The following is a 24,622-nucleotide window of genomic DNA, read 5'->3' on the forward strand; positions in this document are numbered from 1 at the left end:
AAATATGTATGATTTATATATTTTACTCTACAAAGCTATTATAATTTAAAACAAAATTTGCATAAATATTCTAGTTTAAAAAATGTCCTGAAGTCAGTCATATTTTTGTATGGGTTTTTAAGTAGGCTAAATAAGACCAGGTGAAAATCACTTGTTATTTTCTTAAATTGCACCATGACACAATAACTTTGAAAGATAAAAATAAATGAACAAGAGAAAAAAAACTTTTTTGCTTACCCATTGTCATCGAGTTGATTCTGACTCATAGCGACCCTATAGAACAGAGTACAACTGCTCCATAGGATTTCCAAGGAGCAGCTGGTGGATTCAAATTGCTGCCCTTTTGGTTAGCAGCTGAGCTCTTAACCTCTGTTCCATGAGGGCTCCTCTTTTTTGCTTAGCTACATTAAAGTAATTAATTTTAACTACAAAAGATGATTATACTGTTTTTCCTATATTTTTATTATACACCACTAGTTTGGAAACCAAAAACCACCTTGCTTTTTCTCTTAGCACAAAGTGGTCTTTAATAAGTTGGTTTCTTTAGGAAATCCACTAACTTTTTAATCAGACCAGGACTACCACTTAGGATGCTAAAAAAGCATTTTCCTAAAGTGCTATCTTCTAATTTTTTTTAATTTTTATCTATTTTGTTGCTGTTGTTGAGAACATACACAACAAAACATACACCAATTCAACAGCTTCTACATGTACAATTCAGTGATATTGATTACCTTCTTTGAGTTGTGCAGCTATTCTTACCGTCCTTTTCTGAGCTGTTCTTCCCCCATTAACATAAATTCACTGCCCCCTAAAGTGCTATCTTTTTTCCAGAAGCTAGTTTAGCCTAGCCTTTTACCTTTACTTCTGGGTTATTGTACACACCAGAAGAGTGTGTCTCATAATTCCCTTTCTTCACGACATTGTTGGGAGAAAGTTTCAAAGCAAGAGAAGAACACCAGCACCGCTATTGAGGGTCTTTGGTTTTGTCCCAGCTCTGCCTTTTACGTATCTCTGAGATCACGAACAGATTTCTTATCATCTTTAAACTTCAATTTTATTTTCTGTAAACTAAAAGGAAAAAACCAGATAATCTGTATGATTCCTTCTAGCTCTAAAATTGAAAGCTATTTTTGATTTTACCTTTTTGTGGGAGCCCTGGTGGCACTGTGGTTAAGGGCTTGGCTGCTAACCGAAAGGCTGGTTGTTCAAATCCACCAACCACTCCTTGGATACCCTATGGGGCAGTTCTGCTCTGTCCTGTAGGGTTGTTGTCAGTCCGAATAGACTTGGCAGGAAAGGTTTTTGTTTTTTTTTTTTAATGGTAGGATGGAGTTTTTATGATGCCAGGTATGGGGCAGAGCATAAGTTGTGCAAAGCTGGAAAAGGCCTATTTTATTACATTAAATTTGAATCGTAGTTTAAGCAAGAAAACTGGACTGCAGCCCAGAATGTCTAACACATTTCTTAATCAATGGATCTACAAGTCTACTTAATACATCCAGAAGCTACCTTCACTCTCTTGATTTTCCTGTCTGTTTACAATTGTGTACTATTTCTTGTTTATACAGTAAATAGTGCTTATCGGTCTATTTTATAAAATGACTTGGCCTGAAAAATTTCTTTTGCCACCCAAGCTCCATCAGCAATCAACTACCGTATTCTTTCTATGTTGTGTTGTTGTTGGGTGCTGTCGAGTTGATTTTGACTCATAGTGACTCCATGTAACAGAGTAGAACTGCCCCATAAGGTTTTCTTGACTGTGATCTTTACAGAATCAAATCACCATAGAGCCACTGGGTGGGTTCAAACCGCCAACCTTCCAGTTAGCAGCTGAGCACTTAACTTTTACAACATTAGGGCTTCTTTCTTTCTATGCAGATAACTATATTCTATTACACTGTGGCCTATTCCACTCTCTCAGTTGATCCCAGAGAAAGATTAAACAGAACCAATAATGACTAAGGCAAAAGAGAACCAGTTTTTCGTTCTGTTGTACATGGGGTCACTATGTGTCAGAAAGAACTCCATGGCACCTAACACACACACACACATGCATTTTTAACATTTTAGAAATAAGATCACACATAACATGGAGGAATCTGGAGGGCATTATGCTGAGTGAATTTAGTCAGTCACAGAAGGACAAATATTCTGTAAAGACCACTATTATAAGAACTCAAGAAAAAGTTTAAACACAGAAGAAAACATTCTTTGATGGTTACGAGGGTGGGGAGGGAGGGTGAGGGTTATTCACTAACTAGATAGTAGACAAGAATTAGGTGAAGGGAAGAACAGCACACCCTAGAAGGGAAGTCAGCACAACTGGACTAAACCAGAGCTAAGAAGTTTCCTGAATATAATCAAACACTTTGAGGGACAGAGTAGCAGGGGCAGGGGTCTGGGGATGGTTTCATGGGACATCTAGGTCAATGGGCATAACAAAGTTTATTAAGAAAATGTTCTGCATCCCACTTTGGTGAGTGATGTCTGGGGTCTTAAAAGCTAGCGAGCTGCCATCTAAGATGCATCAATTGGTCCCAACCACCTGGAGTAAAGGAGAATGAAGAACACAAAAGACGCAAGGGAAATAATAGCCCAAGAGACAGAAAGGGCCACATAAACCAGAGACTTCATCAGCCTGAGACCAGAAGAACTAGATGGTGCCCAGCTACCACCAATGACCACCCTGACAGGGAACACAACAGAGAGTCCCTGATGGAGCAGGAGAAAGGTGGGGTGCAGAACTCAAATTCTAGTAAAAAGACCAGACTTAATGGCCTGAGTGAGACTGGAGGAACCCAGGAAGGCATGGTCCCTGGATTCTCTATCAGCCCAGAACTACAACAATTTCTGAGGCCAACTCTTCAGACAAAGATTGGACTGGAGTGTGGGAGATAAAATGATACTCGTGAAGAGTATGCTTCTCAGCTCAAGTAGATACTTGAGACTAAATGGGCAGCTTCTGTCCGGAGGCGAGATGAGAAGGCAGAGAGTATTAGGAGCTGGTTGAATGGACATGGGAAATCAGGGGTGGAAAGGAGGAGTGTGCTATCACAGTATAGGGAGAGCAATTAGGGTCACATAACAAGATATGTATAAATTTTTGTATAAGAGACTAACTTGAAAGGTAAACTTTCACTTAAACTACAACAATAAACAAAAAAAAAAGAGGAAAAAAATTTGAGCATACAGGAAAAAAAAAGTTTGTATGTACATAGATAAAATGTTCGTATATGAATAGAAAATCTCTAGAAGGATGTGCACCAATTATTAAGTTTACAGTGGCTACCTATAGGGATCAGATTGTGGGAGTAGAGCTTTTACTTTTTACTACATATTCTTAAGCTTTTTTAAAAAAAACCTCCTTAACCCCACATACCTCTCCAGCTGTTGGCTCTTCTCTCTACTTCCCTTCGCAACCATGCTTCTTGGAAGGGTTGTTTTTCACACTGCCTCTACTCACTTGCCTTCTCCATTCACTCCCTTATCCACCCATACACACACACACCTGTCCACTCAGACTGCTCTAAGTCTCAGGGGTCTTCATGGCCGCATGAACACTTCTTCCTGTTTGAATCTCAGCAGCATCCAACACGTCTTACCACTCCTTCCTCTTGATGTCAGCAACACCGCATATGGAAATTCCTGAGTCTCACTTGACACTCTTTGCTGCAGTGATTAAGTGCTCAGCTGCTAACCAGCAAGGCCACTCCACGGGAGAAGGATGTGGCAGTCTGCTTCTGTAAAGATTACAGCCTTGGAAACATTATGGGGCAGTTCTACTCTGTCCTCTAGGGTTGCTATGAGTCAGAATTGACTCGACGACAATGGGCTGTTTGTTTGTTTATGGCTTTAAATGATGTGCCAACATCTCCCAAATTATGTTCACAGCACTGATTTATCTTTTGACGTCTGGATCAATGCACCCACCTGTCTATCAGCCATCATTACTTGGATATATCTCACATGCATCTAACGTTATCATGTCTAATCTGAATTCTTGATCTGCCCCGTATTGCCACCACCCATCACCAAAATCTCCTTCAGTCTTCCTCTTCACGGAAAATGGCACCTCCTTCTTTTCAGACTCATGCCCAAAATGAGCACAGACACTTCCACTGTAGCCATCACTGTTCACCCAGACCACTACAATCGCCTACTTACTCCTCTCCCTGTATCCAGGCTTGCTTTTCTCCAATCGTTTTTTCACCAAGTCAGGGGATCATACCAATGTTTCCTATTGCTTGTAAGTTAAAATTCAGTTTCTAACATGGTCTAAGGGACATTGGTGGTTCAGTGGCAGAATTCTCACCTTCCTTGTGGGAGACCCAGGTTCAATTCCTAGCCAATGCACCTCAAGATCAGCTACCACCTGTCTGTCAGTAGAGGCTTGCACGTTGCTATGATGCTGAACAGGTTTCAGCGGAGCTTCCAGACTAAGGTGCACTAGGAAGAAAAGCCTGGTGATCTACTTCAGAAAATTAACCAATGAAAACCCTGTGGATTACAACGGAACAATGTCCAATCTACAACTTGTTACAAGGATGGCACAGGACAGGGCAGCATTTTGTTCTATTGTGCACAGAGTCATCATGAGTCAGGGGCAGACTTGATGGCAGCTAACAACAACATAGTCTAAAAGTCCTGACCCTACCTGGGTCTCATCTCACACCCTCTCCCACTCAGTCTGCACTCTGGCCACAGCAGCCATTCAGGTCCAGAAAAGCTCCATTCTCTCTACCACCTGAAAACAGTGCCAGCTATGCCTCTGCAGAGAACACCATCATTCCTCACCTGTCTAAGACCGACTTGGTTTATACATCACTTCCTCAGAGAGGCCCTCCTTTCCTTCCCCCCCACTCCAGTTGACATCCCTTAACAGCTTTACCTGTGTATTTTTATGTGGGACATTGAGTTTCTCTCTCTAACCTGCCCACTAGACAATAAACTCTATGAAGGTAAGAGCTAAGTGTTGTTTACTGCTGTATAAGCCTGGCATATTGCACAGTGTACTGGTACGTAGGTGGAATTCAGAAATACTTGTTGAAAGAGTAGTTGAATGCATAAACAGAAACAATACCTTATTCTGCAACTTACTGGTTCCTAAATAAGAAAATTTACCTTCAACCTAACGTTTTTCTTACAAGTAAAAGATTGTTTTACAACTAAAAAAAAAGAAAGAAAGAAATAAGATCACAGATTGTCTTGATAATTAATTTTGTGTTCCCATGAACTAACAGGCCCAGACTAATTTCTAACTCTTTATTGAAGTCCCCTTCGGAAAAGTCGTAAAAGAAGGAAGAAGGAAGAAGAGACGGAAGCTCTGGGTAAAGATATAACTCCTATCAATGAAGATATTCAAGAGACTAATATCGCTTAATGGTAAGTGTGGTAATCTTGTTGTTGTTGTTAGGAGCCCTCCAGTCAGTTCCGACTCATAGCGACCCTATGCACAATGGAACAAAAACACAACCCGGTCCTGTGCCATCCTTGTGATCGTTGTTATGCTTGAGCCCATTGTGACAGTCCATCCCTTTGAGGGTCTTCCTCTTTTTTGCTGACCCTCTCCTTTACCAGCACGATGTCCTTCTCCAGGGACTGGTCCCTCCTGATAACATATCCAAAATAAGTAAGACGAAGTCTCATCATCCTCGGTTCTAAGGAGCTTTCTGGCTGTACTTCTTCCAAGATAGATTTGTTCAGTCTTTTGGCAGTCCATAGTGTATTCAATATTCTTCGTCAACACCATGATTCAAAGGTGTCAATTGTTCTTCAGCGTTCCTTATTCATTGCCCAGCTTTCGCATGCATATGAAACGATTGAAAACACCATGGCTTGGGTCAGACACACCTTAGTCCTTAAAGTGACACCTTTGCTTTTTAACACTTTAAAGAGGTCTTTTGCAGCAGATTTGCCCAATGCGATGCATCCCTTGTTTCTTGACTGCTGCTTCTGTGGGTGTTGATTGTGGATTCAAGTAAAATGAAATCCTTGACAACTTCAATCTTTTCTCCATTTATCATGATGTTGCTTATTGGTCAGGTTGTGATAAACTTAGCAGATGGGAAACTATTCAAGTGAAATTTTCCTGGTAAGATGGAACTTCACTGCATCTAGTAAATCACTGATTGGAGTTTGTTTGTGTTTAAAAACATCTAACAATAAATTTATAGTCTTTCACAGAATCTGAAGCCAAATAAAAGGAATTTTGCGTCATGTTACCACAGAGATATGAGCATGGGGAGAAGGCTTTTATATACTTTTTCTAATGTGCTGAGATCAATCTTCATTCTCATTTTGCATAATTGTGGTGGTTGTTTTATATTTTTTCTTCTTTATTTTCAGGCACAAAGATATATTTTAATTTAAAAATTTCCAGTGAAAAGAAATAACGATAGCAATGTTTTAATAATAACTAGCATTTATTGTTGCTGTTGAGTCAATTCCGACCCATATATATGGTTACTGTGAGTCAGAATTGACTCAACGGCAATGGGTTTTGGTAACGTTTATTGAGGAATGCCTGGGTGGTGCCAAGGGTTAAAATGCCCAGCTGCTAACCGGAAGGTTGAAGGTTTGAGTCCACCCAGAAGTACCTTGGAAGAAAGGCCTGGTGAACTACTTCCAAAAAATCAGCCTTATGGAGCACAGTTCTACTCTGACACACATTGGGTAGCCATGAATCAGAGCTGACTGAACTGCAGTTTTTTTTGTTTGTTTGTTTGTCTTTTAACATTTATTGAGCATTTACCATATGCCAAGTACTGTTCTAAGTTCTTTAAATGCTATCAGTTAGGATCCCAGCAGGAATCACAAGTCTGCTCAGATGATCCACTAACAAGATTTTAATGGAGGGACTGTGATGGCAGGGTTAAGGGAACTCACAGGCAATGTTGAAGCACCCTGAGACTAGTAATAATGGGAAGTTGTTACCCTTTCTATGCCTGGATAGGCAGGAAAGTATTACCTTAGCCCACGGACAGGCACTCTGAAGGAGGGCCCACCAGGCAGGAGCGGTAGTTTTGAAGAAAAATAGCCAGAACCTAAGCAAATGGTCACTGGGTGGTGCAAAAGATTAATTCACTTGACCTCTAACCAAAAGGTTGGAGGTTCAAGTCTACCCAGAGGTGGCTTAGGAGAAAGTTCTGGCGATCTACTTCTGAAAAATCAGTCATTAAAAACCCTATGGAACACGGTTCTACTCTGACACACAAGGGGTTGCCAGGAGTCAGAATTGACTCCACAGCAACTTTTTTTTAAACAAGGAGAGTTGGAGACAGTAGGGAAAAAATACTTCAACCTTTCCCGCCTCCTGGCCTCAGATCTTTCACAGGTGCCTCCCATTAGCCAGACCCAATCAGAAACCAGAGGGCAAGGGCGTTTTGATAACGTAATTTTTAGGGGTCAGCCTCCTGGAGCATCAATTAAGGCAGAGAAAGTTTCCAAGGGAGCAGATGAAGAATAACTAGCACCGTCAGGATATTTTTGGCTGTAATACCATAAAGCTCAACTCAAACTGGTTTAAAGACTAAGGAAATGTATTGGCTCCCAAGAATTGGCAGTCCAGAGGCTTGGTGGGCTTCTCACTGGGTTGAGCCAGAGGTTCCCGCTTGAAGAAACAGGCTATTTCTCTTTCTCTGCTCCCTCTTCAAAGAGTTGGCTTCATCCTTGGCCAGTTCCTTTTAGGTCATAGAATAACTAGTTGCTGTCAAGTCGATTCCAACTCATAGTGACCTTATAGGCCAGAGGAGAACTGCCCCACAGGGTTTCCAAGGAGAGGCTGGTGGATTCGAACTGCTGACCTTCTGGTTAGCAACCAAACTCTTAACCACTGTGCTACCAGGGCTCCTAGGTCATAGAATAGGCTAGCAGAAATCAGGGCTATATGCTTCCTTGTTCACATTCAACAAGAAAGTAGTGACTTTCCGTAGCTCTCCCAGATGTGGGAAGAATCTCGTTTCCTGGAAACCCCCAGAGGCTTACTGGGGTATAGTTAATGCTTGTTGAGAAATTATATTGTTCTCCTGTGTTATTACTAGGATGGCACTAATGAGCTGAAAATAAAATGCTGGCTTGGATCTTTTTTTTTTAATTACACAATACTTTTCTCTTAAATGGTTTACTCTTTTTTCCCTTCATTTTCATAGGCTGTGAAGGTACCTTGAGGATGGTGGCAAGCTGAAGAAATACCTTGCTCATTTAAAAATGGACTCAATGTGTCTCAGGAAAACAGCTAGCAGAAATGAATTTTAAATAATGTAGTTACATTTTATTTGTAACTTTAGTTTGTGTTGTTTATTACTGTTATTATTATTATAATGGTAATTGTTATTATTATTTAGTAATTGGGAAAAGAGCACCTGATAAGGTTTCACAGGGAGGGGAATTTTAATAAATTCTCACTTTAGTTTTCTCACCAGGATTACTAATCAAACCAAAACTAAAGTAGCAAGGAGGTTAGATTTTAAGAATTGAATTAATAATAACACTACTATTTGTGGAGCACTTAACATGTGCTTCAAGTCCTTGGGTGGCTCCAACAGTTAAGCGCTGGGCAATTGACCAAAAGGTTGGCAGTTTTTGGTCAAGACGTTCCTTTCCATAGGCATCGAGGATCCTTAAAAGTAGAGCCCATTCACTGTGTCAGTGCAGTGGGTGGCTCAACTTCAGAAAAGACTCTTCTGTTTTCCATTAGAATGATTAGAGAACATCCTCATCCTCATCATTGTCACTATTATTATTGATCTTACTAATAATAACTAGCATTTATTGAACCTTTACCAAGAGAGCAATTAAAATAATCCAGGTGCCACACTAAGCATTTTACTGGCCTTTTTTCATTTGATCCTCTCAACCCCAGCCTACTGATCAGTTATTCGACTATACTGATGAGAAAGTTCATAAGGTTAAGTAACAAGCCCAGGGCCTCATAATAAGTGGCAGACCTAGGATTAAAGCCCCGTTCTGTCTGAATAAAAACCCTATACTCATATTCTTTGCGTTATAATAGTTCAGAAGCAAGCACATGGGGTAACCATGAGTCAGAATCTACTTGACAGCAACTAGTTTGGTTTTTTTGGTTACCGTGTGCTAAGAGTTTGAAATATATTATTTCATGTGATCCTTCCAACAACCTTGTAAGATTGTTGATCATATTATGTTCCTCATTTTTCAACTATGGAAACAGACCCCCACAAAAATTAAATAATCTAACCAAAGTTTAAAGAGTTAGGAATCGGTGGAACTGGAATTGAAACCAAAATTTACCCAAGCTGTGCTCTTAATCATCATTATAAGTAATTTGAGTTCATGCAACCTAATTCAATAATGTAACTTAATATTTTATGCTGACTTGTGTTTTGCTATGACTCTGAGATGCTGGGGCCATTGTCTTGCAGAAACACAGAATGCAGAGTCCTGGTCTGTATAGCTGTTACCATCATGTTTTCTGTAGAGTTGACTTTTATTATGTTTCCTTGCTTCCTTATATATTCTCAGTGACATGAAGAAATTCTTATGTTTTTAAACCCAACAGATTTGCCCCATAGCTGTTGTTGTTAGGTGTCTTCGAGTAGGTTCTGACTCATAGCTACCGTATGTACAACACAACAAAATACTGCTAGGTCCTGTGCCATCTTCACAATCATTGCTTTGTTTGAGCCCACTGTTCCAGCCACTGTGTGAATCCATCTCATTGAGGGTCTTCCTTTTCTTTGTTGACCCTCTGCTTTACCAAGCATGATGTCCCTGGGGTAATGCATAGAGATGGAAAAGTAAATGGTAAATGCCTGATATTTTTTAAGCCCCTGTAAGCGTTTATGCTCAATAAAGTCTAAGACCACTGGAAGAGACTGTTTATTCTGGGGTCATGATCAGTGACAGCACAGTAGAGTCCAGGCAGAGACTGGTTGTAACCAGTCATTTTTGTTCTTCTAAGAAGTAGTACATGTGATTAGTCTCAGGTGAATTTCGTCTCAATCAAATCAAGACCATCTATTGCTTGAGACCATCTTGTCAAACAGTGCTTCAACTTCATGGTATATTTAATAAAAATTGTTTTAGACCTGAAAAAGTGAAACCTCCATTTAACCAATATTTCATGGACTATGGAACGTTCTACACTGAGTAGGTGGATCATTTACAAAAAACAATGGAAGATGTACTCACATTTCTGCACTTTGTCTGTTGTGCCTGTCAGCCAAGCAGCCTTTTCTCCAGAACCTTTGCAAATAAACTTCACTTTGCCAGTGTCAGCTCTATAACCACAGTAAAGTGGAGAATTCAGACAAAAACTGAAGTTGTATATCACCCTCTATCACATGTAGTGCTTTGAGTGATGCTCAGGCTGTGTTTATATGTAATACAGAAATAACTCTTATATCAATAAGAGCTAAGACAAGCAACTGATAATCTTCTAAACATATTTTTCTCCTCACTAATAGCCATCCTTGAAATAGGATTATATACAACTGATTTATGGTGTACATGTTTTATTTAAGAAGTCTCCTTGAGGGCTCATCGATGCCCTTTCTCTTTCCCATTCTTTAATTTTAAAAGGGCTTGAAACAAAAGTATTTAAAATACGAAACAATGCTGTAAACATTTCTTCTTTCCTGGACCAAGGTTGGCTGACCAATGGAATCTCTTAAGCCAATTCAGACCTGGGAATTGTGTTTTGACCCTGAAATGTTAACGGTGTCTCTTGAAATTTGGTAGAACTAACACAAATAAAGAACAGCAAGGAATTTAATATATTTTCATAATACATTTTGTATTATTTTGCATATACTAAATGACTTTGTTTACGTAAACTGTCAATGTTATCATGTGATAAAATAAATTTATTTTTAAAACAAAGCACACTTTTTTTTTACTTGAGAATTTTTTGTTGGCACTGTGAATTATTAATGGAAACAAATTTATGCATTATTACTTCTTAAAACTTTTTACTTCATATGCATTGAAATAATCACATTCTAACTATGTGTTTTCTTTAAGAAAATCAAGTATTTAGAAGTGTGGTAGACACCCATGGGATTGTCTTCCCAATTCCCTAGCCATATTTTTGAACCCACCTCCAGCTGCATTTGATTGTTCTAAGGTGGGCATCAAATGAGGTTGGGCCTATTGGAGTCATTCTCGGGATTTTGGAACTAGAACTGAGAGTTCTTTGGGTTCCTGGGTTATAAAAATGTGCATTTAGAAGTTGTTGGCAGTCATGTTTTACTCCATGTGAACCGAAATAGTTAAGGAAGCTGATAAGCAGAAAGAAACAGAAAGATATTCGGAAAAGCATAGAGATGAAATTTAAGTTTCCTGATAGAATCTGAGTCTCTGGTTACATGTATCTTCAAAGCTTAGCCTCATTCTTATGAGGCTCCATGAGGCATGTTAGTGTCTGTTTAATAAATTCTTCATTTAGCTTAAGCTAGTTCTATTTGGGTTGCTGTAATGTAGAGCCAAGATCCAGATCGACTCAGGTGCATCATGAGATTGTGAGCAAAGATTTCTTAATGCAGAAATGACATCCTATGGGAAACAGAATATCAAACTATTGTTTTCCAGTAGTACCTTCAGTGGTAATAAGGGAACATTTCTAACAACAGCATTCCATTATTCTTTGTTAAGAAAGCCTAAACATATTGGGGCATTGGCTATCATTTATTCATTTAAAAATATTAAGCACTATTATGTGCCAAGTACTTTCAGGTGCTAGGGATATGCCAAAAAACAAAATGGCTAAAAAAATTTTTAAAAAAACAACTCTGACCTCATGGAGTTTATATGCTAGTGGATTAGTGGACATAATTTTTCACAGTGTAGAATTTGGAACAAGGTTTATCCAAGAAGTTATGCTATTTAAAGGACGTTTCCACTAGACTTTTAACCTATACCCCTTCTTGGAGCACAAAACCCAAGATGACCACTGACAGAAGGACCCAGTGTATGGTAGGTTTAGTAGGTTTCCCTTGATGCCAAAATAATTTACATATTTTAATAATGAATTTCACGAGCAAAATAGCATAACTATGTTCAGTAGTAAAAATCTTTGTTTATACATTTTTGCTATGGCTGATGAATATTGGTGTTGCAGTTTAGCATCTGCTCTTCTTCAAAGACTCTTCTGTACTTCAAAGCACTTTTTCTGCGCAGGAACTTGTTCTCATGTGATCATCTTTGGCAGTTAATCATTAAGTCTGGAAGGTAACGTGCAAATAGCCTGCTCTAGCCTGTTTGCTAATGTTATTGGATCCTAGGAATGCATACCTTATAATAACATCTAGCTGGCACTTCTATAAGCTAATTCTTCCCCAAGACCTGTCAGCTACTGGTGTTTGAAATAGTCTGAAATTCTATGTTGGGAAACTACATAAGCTATATAACTCCAATTATTTTCAAGATTTAAAATATTAAGGATATTTCTGCTATTAGAAATTTAAAAATGTAAGTATCTAACCAACAACTATAGTCAATAGTATTAAAAAACAAATGTTAAATAAGCATGTTTTATAAGATTTTTTTTCTCAATGTTTTATTATCCTTATTCAAGTTTAAATTACCAAAAAGTTGGGGGGGTGGTGTGTAACAGAGGTACTCCAAGAGATTTGTTTTATTTTTTTTAGTCTACTTTAAAGAAGTCAAATAACAAAATTCCCCACAAACACAGAATTCCTTAATGTTGCTTGCTGCAGCAAGTGTAATTATTCTTATAAGATGTGCACAGAATAATAAGATACTTTGAAACTCTGTGATCCAAGCTAGATAATGATCTGCAGTATTCTGGGTTTTCTTAAGAACTATGAGAGGACCTTGTATCTGACTTTCTCTCTTAAACCATTTTTGGAATACTGCAATGTGTAAATTAATTTAAATAAACTTGTTTTTAGCCCATTCTATCTTAACACCCTAAAAGCATTTTATTTACTTAATGAACCAGAACTATCAATTCTAAAAAATAGTCATAATAGCTTATACAGACTGTTTTGTGTGTATGTGTGAGCATGTTTTTGTTGTTTTTTTACTCCTAAAGTAAAGATGATCTAGTCTTGGGTACTGTACTGCCAACCCCTCTGCCTCCTAATTCCAATTGGACTTCAAAATATCTGAACTGTTAACCAAACCAGTGCTCCTGATCTTTTTATAAATAGCATGGGGACAGGGGAAAGCTTGCTTCTGAACTATTATAACGCAAAGAGTATAAGTATAGGGTTTTTATTCAGACAGAACGGGGCTCTAATCCTAGGTCTGCCCCTTATTATGAGGCCCTGGGCTAGTTACTTAACCTTACTAACTTTCTCATCAGTATAGTCGAATAAATGATAAGTAGGCTGGGGTTGAGAGGATCAAATGAAAAAAAGGCCAGTAAAATGCTTAGTGTGGCACCTGGATTATTTTAATTGCTCTCTTGGTAAAGGTTCAATAAATGCTAGTTATTATTAGTAAGATCAATAATAATAGTGACAATGATGAGGATGAGGATGTTCTCTAATCATTCTAATGGAAAACAGAAGAGTCTTTTCTGAAGTTGAGCCACCCACTGCACTGACACAGTGAATGGGCTCTACTTTTAAGGATCCACAATTCCTGTGGAAAGGAACGTCTTGCTCCACTTCTGTGAGAACAAGCTATGTTCAGGTAAAGAATTTCACCTCAGTGACTGTCCCAATGAAATTGCTTCATTCCTCTCCCTACATTCTTCTCCTTTCTCTTCCCCACTCCCTCTTTTAAAATACCAGATGAGAAAAATTAAGGAAGAATTATTATAATACTATTGAAAATAATTAAAGGCCCAATAACTTTTTAATTATGCTGACAGAGAAGTTAGATATTTATGAAAGTGGAGTTATACTCTACTACTTGTACACTCCACTTCATTGCCCTTTTAAAAACAGCTTGGACCAGGGACTAGGCGTAACTTCCTGTATTGTTATTCATGATGTTCCTACACGGTAAGTAGTATTATACCTATAGATGATGAACGTAAGGCTCAGGAAGCTTAAGCACTCTACCCAATGTCATACTACTAGTAAATCATTGTCACCACCCTCTTAACTTTGGTATCTAGGACTTAGAAATAAAAGTACACTGACATAACCTGTCTTCCAAGTGGGGAATAAAAAACAAACAAACAAAAAGAATTGTTTTGAATTCTTCCAATTGGTTAAAAAGTAGTTACTAAGACTATGTGGTTCAAGATCTTTGAAACACTTTAAAAAGTAAAAAACTGGACAGGAATAAAATCTGAGGATTATGTAGTAACAACAGATTGATTTTTTTTTTTAATTCAGCCATTCAGCCAGGTTTAACAGGCTTAAGTATCTTTTCTTAAATCTGTTAAAATATCTGAGAAGACATTTGGTAAAACACATAGAAATTGAGAAATATAGTGTGCACATTAACTCTAGGGGTGCACACCATATTCTTATTGGAGAGTAGTATATATTGGTGGGACCAAAATAATTTTCAAACATCACAGGATATGAATAAATAAAAGGCCTGGAAAAGTAGCTGTTCCTGAAGCTTTTACAAATAGTAAAGTTTTATATAATTAGATGTAACTTAATATATATTTTCATTGATGACCAACATTAAGTCCACATTGCTAGAATCTGTTGAATACAATGGAATTTCATTAATTTAGACCCCACCAATCTGGAATTGGACATGTTATCAGGAGGAATCAGTCCCTGGAGAAAGACACCATGCTTGGTAAAGTAGAGGGTCAGTGAAAAAGAGGAAGACCTTCAGTGAGATGGATTGACACAGAAGCTGCAACAATGGGCTCAAATATAGTAAGGGCTGTGAGGATGGTGCAGGACTGGGCAGTGTTTCGTTCTGTTGTACACAGGGTTGCTATGAGTTGGAACTGGCTCGATGACACGAAACAACAACAACAACAATCCGGAATTTGTCATCATTCAGGCACGGGTGAGGCAGATATATACCTTAATAACAATTAAGAAATCTGTGGCCTAAGATATGGTCTATTCTAGAGAATGTTCCATGTGAATTAGAAAAGAATGTGTACTTTGCAGCTGTTGGGTGGAGTGTTCTATATATGTCTATGAGGTCAAGTTGGCTGATTGTGGCCCTTAGATCTTCTGTAGCTTTGTTGAGTTTCTTTCTAGATGTTCTGTCCTTTACTGAGAGTGGTATGTTGAAGTCTCTTATTATTACTGTGGAACTATCAATTTCTCTTTTCAGTGCTGTTAGAGTTTATGTATTTTGGAGCCCTGTCATTGGGTGCATAGATATTTATTATAGTTATGTCTTCATGATGGATTGTCACTTTAATCATTAAATAATGCCCTTCTTTATCTTTTATGGTAGATTTTGTTTTAAAGTCTATTTTATCTGAGATTAGTATTGCCACTCCTGCTCTTTTTGGTGGCCGTTTGCTTGATATATATTTTTTTCCATCCTTTGATTTTCAGTAAATTTATGTCTTTGTTTCTAAGGTGTGTCTCTTGTAGACAGCATATTGATAATCCCTCTTTTTTTTTAATCCATTCTATCACCCTCTGTCTTTATGGGTGCATTTAGGCCATTTACATTCAATGTAGTTATTGATAGGTACGAATTTATTGCTATCATTTTGTAGTGTTCTTTCTTTTTTTTTTTTTTTGTGGTGCTGAAGTTTTCTTTGTTCCTCTAACTCTCCTATGCTGAGTTCCTTTTATTTGTGGATTTTTTTCCCATTTCTTTTGTTTTTGTAGATTTCGTGTTTACCGAGACTTTATGTTTTTCTTCTTTATTTTGATGAGTAGGTTTGTTAACTTTCTTTGTGGTTACCTTGAAATTTACGCTTACCTTCCTAAGTTTGAACCAGTCCTTTATTATTCAGTATTGCCTTGACTTCCTCTCCATTTGAAAGTTCTATACCTATACCATTTATTCTTTCTTTTACTGTTCTGACATTGTTGTCATTTACAGATTAACCTCCCTGGTTCCCTGTTGTAAATCTTTTAGTTTTGTTTTATCCTTGAGAGTTCATTACCTAGGTTGGTATCTGGCTGATGGGGTCTTGTGTCCTAGACTCAGGCTGTTGTCTAATGTTGTTGGTTCTCTAACCAAAGGACTCCCTTTAAAAATTCTTGTAAGTTTGGTTTGGTTTTTACATATTCCCTTAATTTCTGTTTATCTGGAAGTGTTCTAATTTCACCACCATATTTGAGCAAGAGTTCTGCAGGATATATTATCTTGGTTGGCAATTTTTTCTTTCATGGTTTTATACATGTCATCCCATCACCTTCTCGCCTGCATGGTTTCTGCTGGATAATCATAGCTTAGTCTTGTTGTTTCTCCTGTGCATGTGACTTCATTTTTCTCAAGCTGCTGTCAGGGTTCTTTTTTTGTGTATGGTTTTAGCAAGTGTGTTTATGATATGTCTTCGTGATTTTTTGGGGGTCCATCCTATATGGTGTTGGTTGAGCTTCTTGGATAGTCAGCTTTTCATCTTTCATGATATTATGGAAGTTTACTGTCAGCAATTCTTCAGTGATCCTCTCTGTGTTTTCCATTTTCTCTTCCTTTTCTGGAATTCCAATCACTGGCAAATTTTTGCTTTTGATTGTATCCCACATCATTCTTAGGGTTTCTTCATTTTTCTTCATTCTTTTCTCTGATTTTTCCTCAAACAAATTGGTATCCAAGGATTTGTCTTCAATTTCACTGATCCTGTTTTCCATTGTTTCAAACCTGCCCCTCAAACCTTCTATGACACTATCCATTTCTGAGATCTTGTTGTTTATCTTTTGGATTTCTAATTGCTGTTTTTGTATGACTTCTGGTTGTGAGTTTATTTTGACTTTTTGTTCCTGTATTATTTTCCTGAATTCTTCCATTGTTTTGTCTGTCTTTTCCTTGATTTTGTCTATTTTTTCCTCATTTTTGTCTGCTTTTTCCTTCATCTCTTGGAGAGCCCTGAATATTAGACATTTGAATTCTCTATCAGGTAGTTCCAGTGCTTTTTTTCCTACCAGAAGGTTATTTTGTGTTTCATTTTGTATGCCTACTGGAACCATCCTATCCTATTTTTTTTATATGTTTTGATATAGTCTGCTGTCTTCGGGACATTCAGTGATTATTTTCTTTGTTTATTAATTGTAGATTTGTTTGTTTTGTCCTGCTTTTTCATTTTATTTGGTTATGTCTGAGCAGGCGGGCTGGACGTTCTTTGTTGTTTGCTCATCTGTGAGCACGTTACTTCTCACCATCTTGTCCAATGGGCAGGGCCAGTGGCTCGGGTATAGCGCAAAAGGGCAGGTCCAGTGGAAGGGGAGGGTCTGGGATGGATTGTTTGCAGCACATACTGGGGCTGACAGGGTGGAGCTTGGGGCAGTGCAAGGCAGGTTCCCGTAGACCACGCCTGTGCTGCATGGGGGTCTGATGCTCAGCACACACTGCAGATAGGCAGGAGGAAGGGGAAGGATGTGATGTGTGGAGCTAAGTGGGTGTTAGAAAGAACAGATAGAGGAGAGAGAAACAGAAGCCAAAAAAAAAAAATAGTCCTGAGGGAGCCTACCATTGGAGTGACACAGACCTGGGGAAGACCTGTGCTGGTGGCTTTCTAGCTGGGTAATGTAGCACAACCTGTCAAGAAGAGACAGATACAGCACATGCAGCTAGGTGGGTGGGAGAAAGGAAAGGAAGGAAGGGAGAGGGAGATAAGAAACTAGATTTAAAAAAAAAGAGAGAGACACACGTGGCCAGGTGGTTAGGAGAAAGGGAAGGAAGGAAGGTAGAGAGAGACAGAAATCCAAGAGCAAAACAAACAAACAAACAAAAAGATGTCAGGTAGTTGGGAGGAAGGAAAGGAAGGAAGGTGGAGAGAGACAAGAAACTGGAAAAAAAGGAGAAAAAAATGCCCCAAGAGAGCCCACCAGAAGTGGATCCCCATCCAAGCAGGGCTGCACAGCCTATCAAAAAGGAGCAGAGATGGCACATGGAACCAGGTGTTCAGGAGAAGGATAAGGAAAGAAGGTAGAGAGAGACAAGAAACCAAGAAATGAAGAAAAACTAGAAAGGAAAGGAAAGTCCCCCGAGAGCCCACTGGCATGGAGGCATGGACCAGGGAAGTGGATCCCCAGCTGAGCGGCACTGCACAGTCTGTCAGGAAGGAGCAGAGATGACACATGGAGCCAGGTGTTGGAGAGAAAGGAAAGGAAGGAGGTGAGAGAGAGAGAAGAAACCAAAAGAAGACAAAAAAAGCAACAACAGCAACAAAAAATGGCACTGAAGGAGCCAGCCAGTGTGGGCAGGATGAATCCAAGCAGGAAGCAGCCAACCTCTCCCCAGCCAAACTATCTCGGCCTACTGGAAAGTGGCAGAGGCCTAGCAGTGGGAAGAAGGGTAGGGGGTTGGAAAGTGTGTGTCCCTGGTTACCAGGTGCTCTGTCTCTTGCTGGGAGCTCCATGAAGCTGCCTTCCCCTACTCCGTGTTCACCATCCTTGGTGGCTGAGGGGTCTAAGATGGTGAATCCATGCCATGTTAGCTGATAGGGGACCCCCACTCTGTAGCTCTCTGTTGTCTGTCAGTTTCTTATTCAGTTTGGTGCTTGGTTGAGTTCTTTACCCCTTCATTTGATGCTTAGGGTTCCAGGATCAATGTTTGTCTTTGTTTTACTTAGTTTTTCAGGTCTTTGTAGTGGTGGGATGGCGTGGTGCTTCTGTCTATAGCGCCATGTTGGCTCTGCCCCCTCTTGATAATTTTTTAATGAGGTTCCTGGTATTTTCATTTTGCACTGGTCTCCACAAATTATGTACCCAGTCTTGACCCTGGCAGAGTGCCTGCAATACAGTAGACACTTAGGAAACATTTGTGGAATCATCTGTATCATAGCTGGTTTGTGGACATGTTTACTGAATGTTTGGCCTGTGCTCAGAGCATGAGAACATGGCGGCTTTTAGAAAATACTACATTACTCCTGTCCCTTGCCTTCTGTGTAGGGAAACCAGAATGGGATGGAAGGAGAGAATGAAGAGCAGGAAGGAAGCTAACTGACTGAGGATGACTATAAATGCAATTGTATTCCAGGAAAGACAAGACTCCTTCTCCTTTTTTTAAATTGTCCATTAATCCCTGGCAACCTACCGAGTCCAGAATGATCTTCAATGCTCAGAGGTATATCACCATCCATTAGGAAGTTGGTCTTCCCTGCCTAGGCGAGAATGGTCTGCTCTAAGGCAAGCACCTCCACTCCCTGCTGGTCAAGCTCAGCAGTAGAAGGCCTTCCCTAGGCTCCCAGACAGTCCAGCCCAGTCCTTGTAGGCCCCCATTTGTCAGCACCTTCTGGGGTCTGGGAGTCTAAGATGGATCACATTTCACCGGTTCTGTCTCCTCCACCTTGTCCCACTTCCCTGTTATGGGCAATCAACTGAGAGTGTTGCTTTCACTTTCTCAGCACCCCAAACACAAAAAGTCCATTTCTCTCCTTTCATTAGACAATAAAATTGAATGAAATAGAGACACAAAGTCTTGTTTATGATTTCATCAGTTTGGTCCCTCATTCCTCTGGCAACTGAAGAGGTCAAATGAAAGCTGATAACCTTCTTTTTGTCAAAAATACCCAAGCTTAAGGAGCACAAAAAGCTGACTATTCTCCTAAGAGGAAGGAGAAACACATTTATTCAGTCTCTATAGCCTGATGTCCCAGATCAGTTAACAATGCTATTTCCCAATGGATCATCCCGTTAATTCCTCAATAAATCATCCTTCTACATAGAATGAGGCAGAAGGTATCAAGTACTTACATAAAGAGTGGTCTTGTGGCAGGTTTCTTATTTTCTGATATTTTTGTGTCTGTAAAGTGTGTCTTTAGCTTCTTCTGGGGAGGATCAAGCTGAGATGAAACTTCCACTTTTCCTGCTGGGTTACTGTGTGTGTGTGAAGATGCTCTGAGTAACCTCACAGTTCCCCTTGAGGAGGTGGCCACAGTCAGCCTATGACCAACAGGCAGAGGATACTCCTGGTCTTCCAAATGTTGCCTCACCCACTTTTCCTTAATGTGGTGTGTACCGGCTACGTATGTAGTTTACCCATTTCATCTCTGAAGAGTTTTAGGTGATTGTTCCCAAACCGTTGACGTTAAAGAGAGGTAGGGAGGAATTGAGACACTATCAGAGTCTTTCCAAGTCTTCAGAACCAAAAACCAAACCAAACTCGTTGCCATCAAGTCTATTCCCACTCACAGCAACCATGCAGTGACCCTATAGGATGGAGTAGAACTGCCCCATAGATTTTCCAAGGAGCTGCCGGTGGATTTGAACTGCCAGCCTTTTGGTTAACAGCCAAGCTCTTAACCACTGCACCACCATGAGGGCTCCAGACCAGGTCCTCAGAGGGGCTCTTATTACCTCACTCTCTTTCCATCTGCTTCACTTCTCACAGCATTCTCCCTTTGAACACTGGCTCCCATCAAGTGCTCTCTCCCCTGCTCACTCCTCTTTCTTAATCAAATCTCATTTTCTTGAGGTCCTTCTGGTGTCTTATAAATTTAACAGCCTTATGCATGGGAAGAATGGGACATCAGGATTGGAGGGAGACTCATTTACAGCTTGCATTATGCAGATGACACAATCTTGCTTGCTGAAAGTGAAGAAGACTTGAAGCACTGAAGAGGCCCAAAGACCACAGCCTTCCGTATGGATTACACCTCAACATAAGGAAAACAAAAATCCTCACAACTGGACCAATAAACAACCTCATGATAAATGGAGAAAAGATTGGTGTTGTCAAGGACTTCATTTTGCTTGGATCCACAATCAACGCCCATGGAAGCAGCAGTCAAGATATCAGATGACACATTGCAAATCTGCTGCAAGAGATCTCTTTAAAGGGTTAACAAGCAAAGATGTCACTTTCAGAACTAAGGTGTGCCTGACCCAAGTATGGTGTTTTCAATCGCCTCATATGCATGTGAAAGCTGGACAATGAAGAAGGAAGACCGAAGAACTGACACCTTTGAATTATGGTGTTGGCAAAGAATATTGAATATACCATGGACTGCCAGAAGAATGAACAAATCTGTCTTGGAAGAAATACAGCCAGAATGCTCATTGGAAGCAAGGATGTTGGACACGTTATTAGGAGGGATCAGTCCCTGGAGACGGACTTCATGCTAGGTAAAGTGGAGGGTCAGCAAAAAAGAGGAAGACCCTCAGTGAAATGGACTGACACAGTGGCTGCAACAACGGGCTCGAGCATGACAATGATTGTGCAGATGGTGCAGGACCAGGCAGTGTTTTTGTTCTATTGTACATAGGGTCGCTATGAGTAGGAACCGACCCAATGGCACTAACAACAGCAACTACAATGCATGGGATGTCTGTGTCTTTCTACGAAAAGGGATTGGCTTTGCCTCAGGGTCTTCTGGCTTCCTCTCTACCCTCTCCCTAGGCAAAATGGAAAAATAGTGGAAGGCTTCTATTTTGAGCTGCCACTATTCTATTAAGTATCTAATCAAGCAGAGCAGTGAAACCTTTGGGTATTGGAAAGACAGTTAACACTCTTGGCTGCTAACTGAAAGGTGGGAGGTTTTTGTCAACACAGAGATGCCTCTGAAGAAAGGCATGGAGATCGACTTCTGAAAAATCAGCTACTGAAAACCCTATGGAGCACGTTTCTACTCTGACACATACAGAGTTGCCATAAGTATGAATCAACTTAATGGCAACGTTTTATTGTTCTTTGTTTTTTTAAAAATCTAATCTACTAACACCTTGCTACTAGAAAGATTCATTCTCCACCACACCCTTCTAAGAGAAATTTATGTCTTTTATTAGAATAATGTTTACTTTATTTCTTTGAAAAGGAATACCCTGTTATTATCATGCTAAAAAAGCATTCCTGCCTCCCATTCCCATCTCTCTGGAGTTACCTCACAAAGCATTGTATCTTAATAAAGTACACCTCAGGAAGGAGGAAGAGTCCCTGGGTGGTGAAAACAGTTAATGTGTTCTGAATTTTGAGAGATTCAAGTCTATCCAGAGGTGCCTTGGAAGAAAGGCCTGGTTTTCGATTTCTGAAAAATCAACCATTGAAAATCCTATGGAGCACAGTTCTACTCTGACACACATGGGGTTGCCATGAGCTGGAGTCAACTTGACGGAAACTGATTGTTGTTGTTGTTTTTCTCCCAGGAAGGGGAAGAGGGGAGTCTTAAGTTCATCCCGTTACAGAGCTTTAGACAATATCCATTTCCTGGTAGAGAAGAAGAGCTACATCTTGCCTATTAGTAGGAGAATAGCAAAATAGATGGAAGGACAATAGGTGAAGAAAGTAGGGTGAAGAATTCCACCTAAGGAGAACAATTATTACAAATAAGATCACATGCGTTTGTAAATATGGGATAAATTTGGTGAATGCTGCATGGACCAGGGCTATCAGATAAAAGACAGAAAACCCTGTTAAGTTTCTATTTCAGATAAACAGCAAAATTTTTTTTAGTATAACTACGTTTCAAATATTGTTGTTTTCTGAAATTCAAATTTAGCCAAGCATCTTGTTTTGGGTTTTTTTTTTTTTTTTTTTTTTTTTTTGATAAACCTGACAACCCTAGTATGAAATGAATGGAGAATGGGGTGTGAGGAGGAGTATACTTAAAGATGAGGCTGTCAGGTCAGGTAAGCCAAGATCTGATGTACCTTAAATGTCATATTAAGAATTCTTTGGCTGATACATGTTATAGCATAAATGAACCTTGAAAACATTACGATGAAAGAAATATGTCGATCACAAAAAGGCAAATATTGTATGATCCCACTTGTTATGGATAAAATTGTGCCCCCCACCCCAAATATATATCCAAATATATATAGGAAATCTAACCAATCTTCAGCCGGGGAAAGACATAATGAAATAACACCTACAAGAAGAATCATCTGAGAGCATGGACTAGAGATCACAGATACTGAGGTTATGATAAGAAGCCAGGAAAATTTGCAGAATTCTAATGTGCATTAGGAGCCCTGGTTGCACAGTGGTTAAGAGTTCAGGCTGCTAACAAAAAGGCTGGCAGTTCGAATCCACCAGCCATTCCTTGGAAACCCTATGGGGCAGTTATACTCTGTCCTCTAGGATCACTATGAGTCAGAATCAACTGAACAGCAACAGGTTTGTTTTTGTTTTGATTAATGTACAGTAATGAGAAGGCATTGGTGGTTCAGTGGTGGAATTCTCGCCTTCCATGTAGGAGACCTGAGTTCAACTTCATGCTCATACACCCACCTTCCATCCTTCATTAGAGGCTTGCATGTTGCTGTGTTGCTGAACGGGTTTCAGCAGAGCTTCTAAACTAAGACAGGCTACAAAGAAAAGCCTGGTAATCTGCTGCTGAAAATCAGCCAGTGAAAACCCACAATGGCTTGATCTGCAACCAGTCATGGGGAGGGTGCAGGACTGGGCAGCGTTTCATTCCGTTGTGCATGGGGTCGCCGTGAATTGTGGTGTCCTCGACAGCAGCTAACAACAACAATGTGCAGTAATAATGTAAAAGTGAGAATGGAGAAATAAGGAGTGTCTTGGTTTCCTAGGGCTGTCATAACAAAATACCATAAAGCAGGTGACTTTAAAAAACAGAAATTTATTTTCTCACAGTTCTGGAGGCTAACAATTCAAATTCAGGGTATAGGGCAGAGCTATACTCTCTCTCTGTCAGATCTAGGGGAAAATTCTTCCTTATCCCTTTCAGCTTCTGGCAGCCCTGGGAATTTCTTGGCATTCCTTACTTATAGATGTATCTTCACAGGCTGTCTTCCCCCTGTGTGTGACTCTATTTCCCTGTCTGCCCTTCTCTTTTATAATACACCACACAAAAGGGATTAGGATTAAGACCCACCCTACTCCTGTATGACTTCTCTAACTGATAACATCTGCAAAGAAAAACCCCATTTCCCCAAACAAGGTCACGTTAAAAGGTACAAGGGGTAAGACTTCAACATATCTTTTTGGAGGACACAATTCAATCCATAACAAGGAGTAAAACCTAGATCTATTTCAAAAGAAGAAGAAAAAAAAAAGTAGCATTTGACATTAGATATAGTTGGGGATAAAAGAGAAAGACAAGAGACAGAGGTACCTTCAATGCTACAGGCAAGAAAGACTATAATGTGGCAATGCCATGTTCATGGGAGCATGCGCAAGGTGAGATTGTAACTGGTCTTAAGGATGGAAGATATGTTCCGTTTCGCAATCTAAGTAAAGATATCTCACTAGTGGATGCAATATATAAATTATATATCAGATTTGAAAATATTAATTTTGCAAAAACATGAAACTGTGACAAAGGAATGGTATTTTTTGAGGTTATGAATATAGAGCAGGGTCTTAGCCCTCAGAGACTGTGTGAACTCCTTGAAAAGAAATGCAAAAGTATGTTTCCTCTGTGTGTTTAAGTAAAAAAAATGCAACTCACACCCCAAACTGGTTGTGCAGAAAAATCTAATAAATTAATATGGTCTATTACTAATTGGTTTTTTTCTCTCCTGAATGACTATCTGCTAGTAAGTAAGAAAACTAATTAAATGTCCAATTTGTTTAAACTTAACTCAACTGAATAATGTAAAGAGTCCCTTCAAGAAGTTTCCTGACTCCCTTGGAAAGTAAAACTCAAGCGCTAAAA

At 39.5% G+C, this 24,622-nt stretch overlaps 1 protein-coding gene across 1 annotated transcript in view; it reads left to right on the forward strand.

Annotated features, from left to right (window-relative positions):
* Nucleotides 1-5,383, forward strand: part of BTC (betacellulin) — a 73,841-nt gene extending 68,458 nt beyond the window's left edge. Inside the window, exon 5 of the mRNA XM_023737645.1 lies at nt 5,275-5,383. Coding sequence (XP_023593413.1) covers nt 5,275-5,383 — 109 coding nt within the window. The remainder of the gene's footprint in view (nt 1-5,274) is intronic.
* The last annotated feature ends 19,239 nt before the right edge of the window (nt 5,384-24,622 follow it).

This window comes from Trichechus manatus, unplaced genomic scaffold (assembly GCF_000243295.1).
Source record: "Trichechus manatus latirostris isolate Lorelei unplaced genomic scaffold, TriManLat1.0 scaffold00105, whole genome shotgun sequence".
Taxonomy (NCBI): Eukaryota; Metazoa; Chordata; class Mammalia; order Sirenia; family Trichechidae; genus Trichechus; species Trichechus manatus.